Source organism: Embiotoca jacksoni, unplaced genomic scaffold, assembly GCF_022577435.1.
Source record: "Embiotoca jacksoni isolate LCO1_2020_lvr unplaced genomic scaffold, fEmbJac1.0.p SCAF_4, whole genome shotgun sequence".
NCBI classification, from domain to species: domain Eukaryota; kingdom Metazoa; phylum Chordata; class Actinopteri; family Embiotocidae; genus Embiotoca; species Embiotoca jacksoni.
The window spans coordinates 17,974,901-17,990,127 of NW_027185392.1; the positions used below are offsets into that span (position 1 = coordinate 17,974,901).

General features: G+C 41.2%; 1 protein-coding gene across 1 annotated transcript in view; it reads right to left on the reverse strand.

The window, feature by feature from the left end:
- LOC138209540 (collagen alpha-1(XI) chain-like) overlaps positions 1-15,227 on the reverse strand; it is a 36,462-nt gene that overhangs the window by 18,242 nt on the left and 2,993 nt on the right. The window contains exons 2-20 of the mRNA XM_069168195.1: positions 7,398-7,565; positions 7,201-7,292; positions 6,657-6,778; positions 6,121-6,283; positions 5,054-5,176; positions 3,628-3,747; positions 3,404-3,532; positions 3,242-3,289; positions 2,473-2,514; positions 2,205-2,267; positions 2,047-2,121; positions 1,475-1,558; positions 1,256-1,312; positions 986-1,039; positions 789-842; positions 561-614; positions 414-467; positions 280-333; positions 148-192 (exon numbers count right to left, since the gene is read on the reverse strand). Coding sequence (XP_069024296.1) covers positions 148-192; positions 280-333; positions 414-467; positions 561-614; positions 789-842; positions 986-1,039; positions 1,256-1,312; positions 1,475-1,558; positions 2,047-2,121; positions 2,205-2,267; positions 2,473-2,514; positions 3,242-3,289; positions 3,404-3,532; positions 3,628-3,747; positions 5,054-5,176; positions 6,121-6,283; positions 6,657-6,778; positions 7,201-7,292; positions 7,398-7,565 — 1,601 coding nt within the window. The remainder of the gene's footprint in view (positions 1-147; positions 193-279; positions 334-413; positions 468-560; positions 615-788; positions 843-985; positions 1,040-1,255; positions 1,313-1,474; positions 1,559-2,046; positions 2,122-2,204; positions 2,268-2,472; positions 2,515-3,241; positions 3,290-3,403; positions 3,533-3,627; positions 3,748-5,053; positions 5,177-6,120; positions 6,284-6,656; positions 6,779-7,200; positions 7,293-7,397; positions 7,566-15,227) is intronic.

Here is a 15,227-nt window from a genome sequence, read left to right on the forward strand (position 1 = left end):
TTGATCTTTGCATGGAAAGTCAATGGAGTTTCCCTTTAAAACGTTTTTTTTTTATGTGTATTTGTGTGTGTGTGTGTGTGTGTGTGTGTGTGTGTGTGTGTGTGTGTGTGTGTGTGTGTGTGTGTGTGTGTGTGTGTGAACACTCACAGCATCACCTGGTTGTCCTCTTGGCCCACCTGGCCCCTCAGAGCCCTTTAAATAAAAATGAAAAAACATGAATACCTCCATACAGAAACACCTGCATGAACATGAGAACTTAAACCTGATATGACCTCTCACCTTCTCCCCTGGCTCTCCTGAAGGACCTGCAGGGCCCGGCTTTCCTCTGTCCCCCTGGGAACACAGTGGAAGTTAACAATCGGTCTTATGAATTATATTCTTAACAGACTCACTAAATCTGCCAGATGTCTTACTTTATGTCCTTTGTTTCCAGGGAGACCAGGCAAGCCATCAAACCCCCTGTCTCCCTAATATGAATACATAAAAAAGGGAGATATGAGGTCATATTTTAAGAAGACAACCATCAGTCAGTGAAAAATGTGACTGTGACTTCAGTTCACCTTTCCTCCTGTCTCTCCTATTGCACCACGGCCCCCGTCTGTCCCCCCTCGACCCTAATAAACACACACAGACACACACATACACACAAAGATAGACATGGTTGTAGCTTCCTCACTGATATACTGTAGATATTTGAGTTACTGTGACAAGATGACTTCATGGTCAGTGTGTGAAATGAGAACATAAACACTGATTATAAAAGAACAGACTGCAGTAAGTGGTCTCACCCGTTTTCCAGGTCGTCCGTTCTGACCGGAGATACCTGACAGTCCTGGAGGGCCCTGGGGAGAACAAATGAGAGTGGGGAGAGGAAAAAAGTAGAAAATGACACGTGAAATGTTGCTGAAAGTAAATGGCGTAAAGCAAAAGAGTTGACAGAAGCTGGTTCTCCAGTGCGGGTTGCCATGATAACTAGCTAACTTACTGGTGGCCCCATATCACCACCGGCCCCCTTCAGTCCCGAGGGACCTGGTGAACCCTGAAAACAAAAAAAATTTAGAACAAAATCTTATCACGTTCATGTCATTACATTATTTACAGTCACATAAGGATGAAAGGGAAAAGAACAAAAGATCTGCACCATATGTACAGTAGATATACACACGGTATACCCAGGAACATGCATAAAGACCCATATACTGTGTGCACAAAGATACCTACAACTTTAAAGTAAGTGAAGGTATAAAACACTCACCAGTGGTCCGGGTCTTCCCCTGAGGCCGAGGGGCCCCGGAGGTCCCTTCATAGCCAGCTAGATGAGAAGGAGGAAGAAGATGAGATTGAGGAAAAGGAGGGAGACACGACACGCGCCAGGTTTTATTCATCTTCACAGTGTGACACACAAACTGCATTTCTAAATCAGCTCTGTGTGTGAGTGTGTTTTAAAATGCAGCAGTAATATTTATTAATGTACCTTGGTCTGCTGCAAGATGGCCTGAGCCTGCGCCTCCTGTGCAGAAACCACAGCACCTGTCCTCGGATCACCACCTGACTGGAACTGCACACACACACGCACACGCACACACACACACACACACACACACACACACACACACACACACACACACACACACAAGCACTCAAGAAGCTCTTAAATCAAACCATGTCAAAGTCAGTACCCCACCCAGTGGCCATTACACTGCACTGCTGCTCAGGTTTTACATAAGAAGGTGTAAATAGAGACAAAATAAAGAAAACATTTAAGAAGATAAGTAAAATAAATGCTTGTTCATCTAAACACAGCTGACTGATCTGACGCATAAATTGTATGAAAAATATTTTTGGTCGAAACAAGGGCCCTGTATGGTTTCACAAAGAAATAGTTGATTTGTGAGACAATCTCCAGCCAGCTAATTTTTCAGTAATGACTTTCAAACATTTGCCCCGGAGCTCAGTTAAAGGTTAACAGGACCTAATAACTGCCACAGCATCATCACAGCAGCTTGCAGGGCCCTCAGGGGAACACAGCTGAGTTCTTGGTCTTACCGGTATGAGCATGATGTTTCCTGGGGGACCCGGTATCCCATCAGCTCCATTAAGGCCGGGCCGCCCTGGAGGACCCTGAGAGGAGTGAGATAAGCACGGTTATGGAGAAATGCCGATGTTTGGTGTCACTCACTCAGCAAATAGCGGGCAGCACTCACCAGCTCTCCAGAGTCTCCTCGAGTTCCAACTAGTCCTGTGACTCCAGGAGGCCCTGGCTCACCCTGCAAACACAGAGAAAACAGTGTGTCAATCACTTGAGAATGATGGAATCAAGTTCATTTAAAGTGCCTGTATTTTACACTTTTAAATGAATTATAATCTTGTATTTTCATGGTTCTTGCAGTAACAGTTTCATTTCCAACATGTAAAACAATTTCTTTATCTAAGTACTAAAGACAAACATGTCATGCAGTAACATTCACTAACCTCAGGTCCAGGAGGCCCATGTGGTCCTGTGATCTGTGTTCCCTGAGAAAAAAAAAAAAAAAAAATTCACATAAAAAAATGTTCTCTGCTTTTCTTTAATGATGATGTAACCATTCATACTAGACATACCAATTCAGTTCAATACCTGACTCTGTGTACTGCTAACAGTCTTACACCTGAAGCCTGAGCAGGACAGCCTGTTTGAGTCATATGAGAGTTTGAAAAACCCAATAACCATGTATTGCCCCATGTTAATATTTCAACATATTCCAACATGTATATAAGGATTACTTCAACTGGGTTATTTAAGAAATCTGACACATTTAGCACTAATTCTTCTATATAGCAAATTGAACTCTTAATGTAATTTAGACATAATTTATAGATTAGATTAAGCCAGTGTGTGAACCAAAGCACTTTTTCACACTACGGATGCACAATATTTCCCATCTCTTCTGGCCGATTCCTGATGCCGATACTTGTATATGCACATATTTTTGTTTCACCTAATTGCAGAAACAGAAGTTCTTTGTTCTGTATTGGAATTAACTCGTCAATATACCTACTATGAAGGCCCACTGGTAGATGTTGACATAAAAAACAACACAAAATACAATTCCAAATGTACACATTCACAGGGCAAAATAAAAAAACAACATATAAAACATCCCATATTTTGTGAAACTTTCACGGACACCTTTCAATCGGTACTATAAACCAATATTTAAGTCTTACCAGCCCGGGTGAGATTTTGTATGTGTTTTCTTACCAATCCCAAAATGGCCGGCTCTCCTTTCTCTCCTTTCTCCGGTAAATCCTGATGAGAGGAGAACAGATATGACCAGCATTAATGTGGATGACCGACAGGCACAGAATCAAGTTTTCTCTTCTCTAGACAGCATCACGTTGGTGCGTCACAGTTTGGAAGCACCTGCGTGTTCAGAGAGAGCTCTCGTTCTCTCTCGGCTGGTCCGTAGCGCTCATCGTACTCTTCCTCCTCGTATTCATACTCGTTGACGTAGTCGGAAGTTGTGTTGTCGTAATCTTCGTACTCTACGATCTGTCCAACGCACATGCACAAAGACAAACGATTGAGGAACAGAACACAGAGGGAACACGAATGCTCATGTTGCTGTTCTTCCCGCTGGGTCTCACCTCGTACTCGGTGACATTAGAACCAGCAGTCACCGTTGAAACAGAGACGTCGTCGTAGAGGTCGCTGTAGTCAAACTCCTCAAACTCTTCGACCACACGTTTCTTAGGTGCTCCCTCCACCTGGAGACCAAAAGAGAATCAAAAGAGAAGACAAAATGTCCATTGAGGGTTTGAAATTGATTAATTAACCTACAAAATGAAAAAAAAAAAAAAAAAGTATGACTTATAACCTTTCGGACATAAAGGATATCTCCTGAAATCAGAAACACTTCCTCTACCAGCCTGTCTGAATAAGCGCTGTGTTACATGAAGACTATCGAAGACAAACGTGGCATAGTCTGCTTATGTAACAGCTCAAGTTGGCCTAGTTTACAGAAAGCACTTTTATTTTGGTTTCTTCAGGTTGGCACATTTTAGCATGATGGCTTCTTGGGCTGCAGTAAAAAAATTAAAAAAAACTGAACACAATACAAACTGAACACAATAAAAGAGCATTAAACGGGTTAAATCTGTGTTTCTGAACAGTAAAACAGATGATAAATCCAACAGCAGCAGCGGAAGAGGATTTCAAACTTTTCCAGGAAGTGTTTACCATTGGCAAACAGGATCTGGCAAAGTATACAGAAATACAAAGCCATGTGATGTGCTTTACTACGGGATAAAGGTATTGTATTAGATTAGGTTAGGTTAGGTTAGGTTAGGTTAGGTTAGGTTAGGTTAGGTTAGGTTAGGTTAGGTTAGGTAGTTACTTTATTAATCCCCAAGGGGAAATTTTTTTCGCTACAGCAGCATACAGAAGCAATAAGATAATAATAGAATAATAGAAAAGCAATAAAATAGCAGTAAATAGCAGTAAAAAAATATAAAATATAAAATGCACAGTATATACAGTACAGTATATATCTATATATATTATATACAATATATTTTATTGTGAAAACACGGAGACGGTGAGAGCTCAGTGGACTTAAGTCGTTTTTATAATTTAAAGATCATATTGACAGCAGGAAAATAAGCAGCTATAGGCTTCTGTGTGAGGCTTTAAAACTGCAGCTGGTTGATAAGAAACATGTATGTGCCTGAGAAAGAACTCCAATACCGTGGAGAAAATGATCTAACTTCTTCACAGCCTACAGTGATCCATTAATTTATGATACCTGGTGTAAATATACGGCCAACATAATTAACCCATTTATAGTTTTTTTGTCTTTTCTGGTTTCTAAAACGTCCATAAATACCTATAAAAGTTATAACCTTGGGGGCTCTGTTCATTTTCCAACAACAGTCTGGATTTACAGCGTTCAACACCCGAGATGCCTCAGTGTGTGTGGAATAGGCCAGGTACAGCAGACTGAGAGTTATTGTCGGGATTTTATTGCTCTCTTGCTCTGCTTTCTCTCTGATTGGCTGTTCGAAGGAGACTTACCTCCTGTGCCTCTGTTAATATGCTGTCGTAGGGTAAAGGTGCCTCACAGTTGGGGATGTAGTCCTGACAGTACGTCTCTGCAGCTCTGGGGTCGTCAACAATCAGGAGTTGCTGGATGTCTCCCTGTGCCACAAAAACACCCACAAACAAAACTCTGAATATCTGTGCCCAGTCGTCAGGAATGCACACATCATCACTGGTCATCACTTTACAATGTCATTTAATGAACGACAGGCCAGACCCATGTGTCTCCGGTGTTTTTATCTGACTTCATGCATTCATTTAGTCAGATCAAAGTGACTTAACAGCCTGTTTTTATGGTTGCTCTGCAGTTAATCGTCTCCAGAGCCTCAGTCTCAAGAGGTGCCAGCATATTGAGTCCACAGACAGACAGAAACTCCTTCTTTTGTCATGCACACACAGAGCAACACACATGGCAGGAAGGCCAAGCCAAACACGGGCTGGGAGTTGTTCAGTTAAACAGATGGACCACCTGACATAACAAAGGTCAAAATGACCCACAAAGATTGTTCAAGATGTTCTCAGTTCTTATTGTGAAAGGTTTGCAGGATTTTGAGAGTTTAAGCAAGACAGTGTTGATTATCGTAGTGATGAGCTCAAAGAATACGTCTTCACATTAAAGGTGCACTTCTTCCTCACATCCACTGGAGGGTGTTGTGGGGAGACAAGCTTTAATTCATTTGTCACCATTTGACTGATAAATCAAACAAGCAGGAACAAGCAGAGACACTTCCTTACCACACACAAGGAACTTATTGTCTGTCCTCATCATGTGTATTTCTTACATGGTTTTTTTAGTGGTTTTCTGAAGCCAAACAAGTTTCCACTGAACAAAATAAATGGTTTATTGCTCCTGGTTTAATTACATATGAATAAAATATGATGGTTCACAATTTAAGAATGGGATTTTCACTGCTCTTCACAAGCATTTGCCTTTAACTCCATGTCGTATTACTTAACCTCCTGAAACACACGCACACGCACACACGCACACACACACACACACACACACACACACACACACACACACACACGGTTAATCCTACCTCAAACACATCCTCGTCCAGCAGCCGCGTTCCGAACACGGTCACACCGTCGGTGCTGACGTGGGGGTTGTGACCTCTGAGTAGGTCCAGGGTGTCCACCTTCTCACAGTCCAGGTAGAGAGTCACTGACTGGCCCTCCACGCTGTAGGCTACTCTGTGCCACCTGTTAACAAGAACAGAGGAAGAAGAAGATAACTTTTTTACAGCTCTCCCAGGTTAAGAAGTTATGTCTTTTTTTAGAACGCTGCAGCAGTCAGGTACAGGAAGGTTTGTAGCATGTATCACAGGTGTAATGGTAATTTTTTTAAAACATTAGTATTCTCTTGTGTTTTTCTGATTCCTCTGTATGCTTAAAAATAATCTCAGTAAGTGATTCTATTCTTCTATTGTTTCTTTTAATCTGCCGTCCAGAGAGAACGCTCGCTCATTTACAGCAATGTTTATTAATGTCCATTGTTCCTGTTAAATAAACCAACAAATAAAGAAATCCTAAACAGACACAAAAGTGTATGTGAGCAGCATGTGTAGTTACCCACTTGCCATCAGCCAGGTTGATCTTTCTAAAGGTGGGGTAAAGATCTGGAGTTGGCTGACCCTCATGGTCCTCATACAGGAAGACAGGAGAGCGGCCGACCTCTACACCGAGCTGCTGGGTGCCCTGAGAAGGGCAGAGACACAGAGGCGAGGGAGAGAGGGTTGATAGGATAAACTAATAATGGGAAAAGGTCTATTACAGGCCATAAAACAGGGTTAAATTTACATAATAATACAAGGATTGAGATTATAACATAACCAGTTTTTGACAAATCTTTAACAAAACCAGCAAAACAAATTCCCATTTTAAGGACAAGCCGTGTTGATGATCCCAGTTGGAGCTCCTCCTACAGACTGCATGTTCAGTCATGAATCATTGTTTTGCTCAAGGTCTGTGTCACGCTAGTGGGGTGAATTATTTCAATGTATGGTGGACACAGTAAAAAGATGGAACATGGTGAGTGAGAGAAAGCAGAGCTGGTCATTAAACATTCAGCAATTTGAAAGTTGGTTTCAACATCCGGATGCAGTACATCTGATGCGTACCTGCGTGTCATACAGGGAGAGGAGAAAGACCTGCGAGCCTTTCACAGCTCGAACTGTTGTCATCACTGAGAAATCGATGGGGAATGGGGAATCTGGAGAGAATGCACACGTACACATCAGGACAAACACATTCAACAAAATGCATTCATACCTACGATTTTTCTGCCAAACAAGACCACAGTTATAATAAAAGTTACCAGGGAAGAGCTGCTTGGTGGGCGCACTCAGTTGAATCTTCCTGTTGATTTTAAAGGAGAGGTCCGTCTCCTCTCGTCCCTTCCTGCTGGTGCACAGTCCTGCCTCCAACGACACGCCCTCCATGTCCTCGGACAGCTCCAGGACCTTCAGCACATCGATGGGATTGGCTGCAAAACGAAAAAAGAACAGTGAGGATGGAGCTGGTTTGAGGCAGGTCATCACAGCGTTTACCTGGCTGGTGTTGTTATTTCAGAGGGTATGTCTATGTGCTCAGAGAGACCTTCATGCAAGGTTGACAAACAGTTTGCTTATTGTTATTTTTGACTTAAAAGTGTTAATTTGATGCTGTACGTTTCACCAGAACACTGGCTAGTAGAGTGGTTTTAAATGGCCAAACTTCCCCTGCAGCAGCAAAAACATGGAAATATGCATCCTGCAACTGCTGGAAAAGTTACCCTCTGTCATTTCATGACGCAGCTTATCAAACAATAAATGAGTTACAGCGGATAAAATATAACAGCAAAAATACATGTCTTCAGTTTAGAGGCGAAGGAAAGCAATATCAGGTTGATTGTAGGATTTAGTGGCATCAAATAGTGAAGTTGCAGACTGCCACCAACTGAACATGTCTCGCCTCACCCTAAAGAAGAAGCAATGGGAGCCGTGAAATGGTGAAAAGCACAAGTTGGTGTTTGGTTTGTCCCTTGTGTACTTCGAACTGCAGCGCTATCTTCTCCCTAGAAATTAAGGGCTCATTGTAAAGTGACAAAAACACAACAATTCTTGGTTTAAGAAGATTATACTCCAATAAAACATAATTATTAATATCATATTCCATTTCTGACAGTAGGTCGCTTTAAATCCTATACAGTGGACCTTTAAGACTGCATTTGACAACTGCTTTTTTTTTTTTTTTTTTACCAAAGACTAATGTCTATTTCCTCAAAGTTGAACTCAAAATGGAAAAGAAACAAACACATTTCCAAGAATTGTCAACCAAAATTAAGTTTGAGGTGTCCTTTTACTTTATTTTTAAAGCTGCACTCATCAATTTTGTTCACAACAACCGAAACCTTCGTCTACTGAGCTTTTTAGCCTCTTTTAGCTCCGTTTTCTGAACCAAAACCGACACTCATCAACCTTTTTTCCAGCTGAGCCACGTTCAGCAAGCAAGCTCTGATAAAAACAAGGATTTAGTGCAACAATGGTACAAATAAACAAACAAACCGACAACCTCTGTAAACGTACACAACTTTAACAGTCCAACTATGTGCTCTTGATCTCTTTGTCTCTCTTTTAGACACATACTTGTTGCAGAAGTTTGATGTGGTCATTCAATAACACTCATCTTGGCACGCGTGCAAAAGTCTGCATCACACAGGACTAACTTGGCAACCAAGAATACATGTGGTCTGATACTGATCCAGCCCAATGTCACACAACAGACGCACGAAAAGTAAGCGACAACTGCAATTCAAAAGATATGCATCCATGTATTACATATGCACACACACATTCTTCTGAATGATGTGGACACTGTGGTCACGGAGCTCCGCAAGGGTGGACTAAGCAGAAAAAGACAGGATATAAAAGTCGAGACTGGGGGGCGAGACAGCAGAGAAATCTGTAACATATTGAGAGTAAGGCGAGACGAGGGGGAAAGAGGGAAAATAGGAGAAATAATAGATGGTAGGGGAGAGGAGGGCATGCCTCTACTGGTGTGGCTTCTTTTCACACGTATTTCTGAGGCTTACGTAAACCCTCCATCTGCCTCGTACCTTTCCACACATACGTGCGAACACACGCATGTGTGTGCACACGAGGTTGGCATGATGTCTGCGTCTGACTGCCAGATGTATTTGTTGCCCGGTTTCTCTTTTCAGGTTTGTCCGTCTGTTTGTCCATCTGTCTGCAGGTCGGTCTGTCTGCCAGCCTGCCTGATGGCACTCTGTCAGCTTGTAACGCTGTCTTTCATATGCTTGGCCTCATATCGTTTACAGATACAACAAATACTATTCAAACTCCACAGAGATTTTGGTTCCTTTACAGGCTGAGAAGCATCTGTGGAAAGTTTGGCATTTCGATTATTTGCTCTCTGTGTTTTGTGCTCGGCTGTCGGAGTTGATCGTGCATGACTCAAAATACTCACAAAAACGTGAACACCTGTTCACTGTAATGTGATTTACAATCCTCGATGTTGAGACTACTAATTTTATCCAGTTCTGTGTGCAGTTTGAATCTGCACTGTGTTGGCCTGCAGCATACTGACTAGTTACTATTTGTTCATCTCAGCTCCATAAAAGAGCAAAGATAACAACTGCACTGCAAGATGTAACAGTCTCAGATGACATCACACACTACAGCGAAATCTGTCCGCATGGGTTGCACACAGCTCCCCAAAGGAAATTCTTACCAACTGACTTGAAATTGTGAAAATAAAGTATACAAACACAAGAAGATTCTATTAAATTATATATAATAAATATAATATAAATTATATTATACTATATCCTCTAAGATATCCTTAATTGACTGGTGATAAGCAAATTAGCCACTATACAATCCTGTTTGGCTGTTAAGGGAAGAGTTCAAAGTTTGGGAAAATGCACTTATTCATTTTCTTGCTGAGAATTTAACTCCAATACGTCATGTGTAATGGTCTGTTGTCTGATTAAGAGTAGTAGAATACACCAGCATCTCTAAAGCTCACTAAAGATGGCTGTATTTAGATTAAAGAAGTTAAAAGGACAAGTTGTGTTTTGCTTTTTTTGTTTCATTATTAGGCCAGTGCTGGATTGGATCAGCGGGAGGGACACTCTGCCTGTGATTGGTAGTTACGTTGTGGGAGAGTTATGATTATAGTTATAGGATTAAGGTGGGGTATACAGCTCAGGTGAAACCAACCAATCACAGCAGCATGTAGATTAAAACGTGCATCCCTCAGTCCAGCAACCAACATTTTATTATGTGCCAAACTTTTTCTTGGTTTAAAACAGTGAGAGAGGCAGGCTGGCTGTTCTTCTTCCAGCGTTTATGCTAAGCTAAGCTAATCAGCTGTGGCTTTATATTTACAGTACAGTCATGAAATAGGTATCAATCTACTTATCTAACTCTCATCTAAAGGCTCCTATCCTATTTGTTTATATTCGTAATGATATCAGAGAGCTATTTTAGAAGTTATTTCCCACAAATGCACTATAAAACCATATGCAATATGGACACAATATATCTCCATAGGATTGTAGAACAATAGTTTTTGGGTTTTTTTTACAATCCTTTTCTTTTTTTATTCAGGTGTGTTAAAGTGCTTTTCTTACAGCTACACTTTGTCGACATGGTAGACGTATCTTGGAGTGAGCACATGCTGGAGTCACGGCGAGACTTCTGGTGACGCTGCTCCTCACTCACAAGAAGTGAGTCGGGGAAAAGGGGGTTTCAGTCGTACATACCAAGAAGTGATCAGCAGCACTGACATCTGAATGCAGCAGCGGACAAGACGAGACATGGAAACTTTGCCCTTGCTCTATTCGCACTCCCAAACACAAGCTAATGTTTCCCAACGCAGCCGACGCAAGAGTCGGTAAAAGGTCTAGATTATTTATACGTACTGAACACAAACACACTGACCCACACACACACGCTGAACAAAATCTGTGTTGTGTATATAAACAAGGGGTCGTTCTGGTCTCCATCAGTGGCTGCTGTTGTCCCGAGGCTCTGAACTCTGGTGTGAAAGGCATCAACATGCACACACAAGCAGAGTATGTCAAACGTAAGCTTCGACATAAAGCAGAACGACGTATCTTGAAGAGAAAAGATCTGAACAGCGGAATGTCGTCGACCGTCCGGGTCACTCACGCGACCTAAATCCAACTAATCACGGATTTCAACTCTCCAAACAACCGAGAAATTGAGTCGGCTGCAGTACAGACGTTTAATTTACCCACTTGCTTTTTATCCCCGAAGAATTACAACCGGTGTGTGAAACGGTATTCTAAAATCAACGTCAGCGGCAGAGAGGCATCACAATAAAAAAGTGTCCTGGTTGTAACACCGTCTTACTGCACAGAGAAGAGTCCTCCAAGCCAACCTTTCGCTGACTAACACCGGTTCACTCACTTCATCTCATATTCAAGATCCGACACCGGCGCACTGTTTCCAAATCTCAAGATGAAATATTACACCGGGTGGAACTTGTGAGGAAGCATCTTTGTGACTCGCAGCAGAAACAATGAATTCTATGAAGACTTTCGCAAAGTAACTCTGTTGGACACATTTGGACGATGGGTGAATGGACGGACGGTCGAACAGACAACGCAAGTTTTGAACTCAACTGTCTCAGGCGGTGTAACAGTTACGTTCGTCCACAGCACGCAACATATTAGCTTCCCAATAACAGCTCTAAAAATGTTAGAAGCCGGTGTTTTTCTTTGCCTATTTCTTTTCTGAGGACCAGCATCAGTCACGTGACTGTCGAAGCCCTTTGGGGTCTCACATATACGCACAAGTTGCTGTAGGTTTCAGCTCCAAAAATCACATGGTTAAGTTTTGGAAAAGATCATGGTTTGAGTTCAAATAAAGTTACTTACGCAAGCTGTGTTGCGTGGGTAAGTTAAGTTCTGTACATGACGTAAGTTGTCTTTCTTACGTCACACTCCACCACCTTGACCTCCTCCTTCCACAACCGTCTCAAATGGAGGCATCTCACGATTGTAGAGCCATTACCGTGACGCGATAAATATTTTGCGCTTTGGACCAATGCACACATTTTGCAGTAATATTGTGTTTTTTTCAGCTTAACAAATCTGTTACAAAATGCCGGTTGACAGTGAAATAATGAAGTGTAAGTGGAGCTCAGTGTCTTTTATCAGGCTTCCATCATGGAAGTAGGACAGAAACAAACAAAACACTTGACAACCTCCCTGGCACCACATTGGCACGACTGTGGATATTCTGGAAACCAGATGTGTGTCTGTGTTTGTGTGTATCAGTGGAGACTGGGTGAGCTCTTTTTTGTGTACATGTGTAGTTGTTTGTGTGTGTTTGTGATTAGTCTGTCATTAACTGAGTAATAGCGAAGAATGCAATAACATGCCTTTCGCAGTAACAAGAACTAAGGCTTAGACAACACACACACACACACACACACACACACACACACACACACACATGCCTGCACGCACACGCACACACAATTCAATATTCAATTCCTCCACAGAGGATTTGCTTCAGTAACCTCTCATTACAGTCTTTTACCTTTTTGTACTCTTTCTCAAGCTCACTCTCATTCTGCAGCTTTTCTCAAACTTCCCCTTCAAACACTTGACACCGTTCTCCTTTGAGACAAAACCAAGCGAAGGACAAAAAGAGGGAGATGAAAACCAGAGAGAAGAGGAGGAGGGCAAGAATAGGATAGAGGCACCATGTGTTTTCTTTCCTCGGATCAAAGAAACACACTGGATTATCTCCCCTCCTGTCGCACACACACACACACACAGACACACACACAGACACACACAGACAGACACACACACACACACACACACACACACAGAGACAGACACACACATGCATCTACTTAAAGGAATCTCTAATATCAGTGTTACCGTCAGACAGACAGACAGACAGACGGACACGTGCTCCTTATCTCCCTTCAGGACACTGTCTTGAAACCAATGCTGATCTCGAGTATCAACACCTCGGTTGTAATTCTCCCTCCTCTTCCTCCACATGAACGACAAAGGGGTTTTATTCATGCCACCAAACACAGATGAAAGACTGCATCAATATTTGTCAGTCACTGGGCTCCAAGTCTTCTTGAAAAGCCCCACGTTGCTTTATGCGCCTCTGTTCTCTATTACTGTTGGATGTTGCATCATATGGCCACTTTGATTTTTGGAAAACAAAGGCAAGCTTATTTTCTAACATAAGAAGAATTTACAGTACAAAGACATACTATGCCAGAGTGCATGAAAGAAATACACAAATTATGACCATCGGCAATATATCTTTGTGTGTTTAGTTCTTCAAATAATATCTTAACGTTAAAGCATGATTTACAGAATAATATAAAAACACAAACATTTCAAAGTTTTCTAATATCAACAGTTGATGTCCTGTGTCAGATCAAAATGATGACATACAGTGCAGAGCTGGTTGGGCAAAATTAAAGCTCGACATTAAGCCAATGACATAGCTACTTCAGAAACGCAGCTCTTATGAATTTCCATACGTTATCACTTTTGTTTTTAAGCTGGCTGAAAAGTTGATCCTCTGCATGCTCCATTGTTTAAGTAATCAATGAAACATTTCAAAATAAAACGCTGACAGAGCAGGACAGAATCACCTGAAACACTGAGCATCACCAGTTATAAAAGACTCTTTGGGTTTCTTGTAGAACAAGCCAAAGAATATTTTACACAACCATTCACACTGCTCACCAGTCCAGGTAAATAAGGACTTGTTCCAAACATCAGATTACTTCTTCTGCTTGATCTTTTTGCTGACGGATGCTGGTCAGTGGCTGCTATTTAAACTGTTGAATGGACAACTAATAAGATGATGACCTATGATTTAACTGCTTTTCAGTCTTGTATTCATACAGATGTTTTATAGAGTCCAATCATTCAACTTCTATTTTGCTTCAACCAAAGTCTGGCTTTCTGGTAGGTCAGGGAACATTAGAACTATATTTGCAGTAAACTCCGACAAATCTTTACAGCAGGACAAAATATTGAAACATAATTTATTTATAAACGGCACTAACCCTAACCCTGTCACACTAATGCTTTGAGCTGAATGCTAATATTGACATCTTCGCCGGAACATATGTAAGTTACGATTCATTTGCTGTGTTTCCATCTGGGTTTGTTTCTATAAATAAATTACATGACCTTTTCTACCTCAGCCAAGTGTAAAACTTTTTTTTTTTCTTTGTTGCAGTTTTAGCAAGTTTGCATGCTAACTTGGAATTAAAAGCAAAGCACAACTGAGGCAGGTGGAAATATTCTTAGATTTGCTGGTATTTGATCGTAAACTAAAGCACAGGATGTAATTAAAGATCCACTACATGGCTGTTAGAAAACATATAAAAAATACTCTGCTTTGAAAGATGATTTGTGACTGATGTCATTTTTCTATAATGAAGTTAGTCCAAAGTTAATAAGTGGTAAGGCTGGTTCTTAAAGTCATATGAATATGCAATTATTTGTCATTTCAGATGATTAACTGCTGCTGACTGGAAGACCGTTCTCACTGTTTGTTTAATGCAGATTTCAAGTTTCCGCATCACACCTGTGAAAGTTGTCTTCTGGACCACGATTGGTGTCCAAACTAGTGTTGATGTCACAAATCAGGGTGAAGTCATCAGACTTCATCCACCACAAATGTCCATACACATTTTATGTGTCCATTTAAAAGTTGTGTTTAAGATACACATTATAGCTTTTCTATGAATACTTTAAAAAATAAATTATAAAGATGCTTCAACATGATGTTCAACATGATGTTCGTGAACAAAATGTCCTCTTTCTATATAAATCTACTGAAGCGCAGCAGCAGCTGTATGACTGTTAAAAAGAGTTTACTCAGGTTGTTGTTTGATCCTTCTGTTGCGAGGAACGCCTTCACACTCTTCAAACTGACCTAAAACCTCAAACAATTCTGCCCAAACTGTCAGTTGAAAGAACTACGGTCATCAATCAAGGCACAAAATGGAAGTCAGTTATTGACTGATGACCAGTTTTTGGACTCTGTTGAAATTTTCATGTCTTTGTTTCACCTAAATCTTTGTTTCAGATTCTCCAGCTGCTCCCAGTGGACACACCACG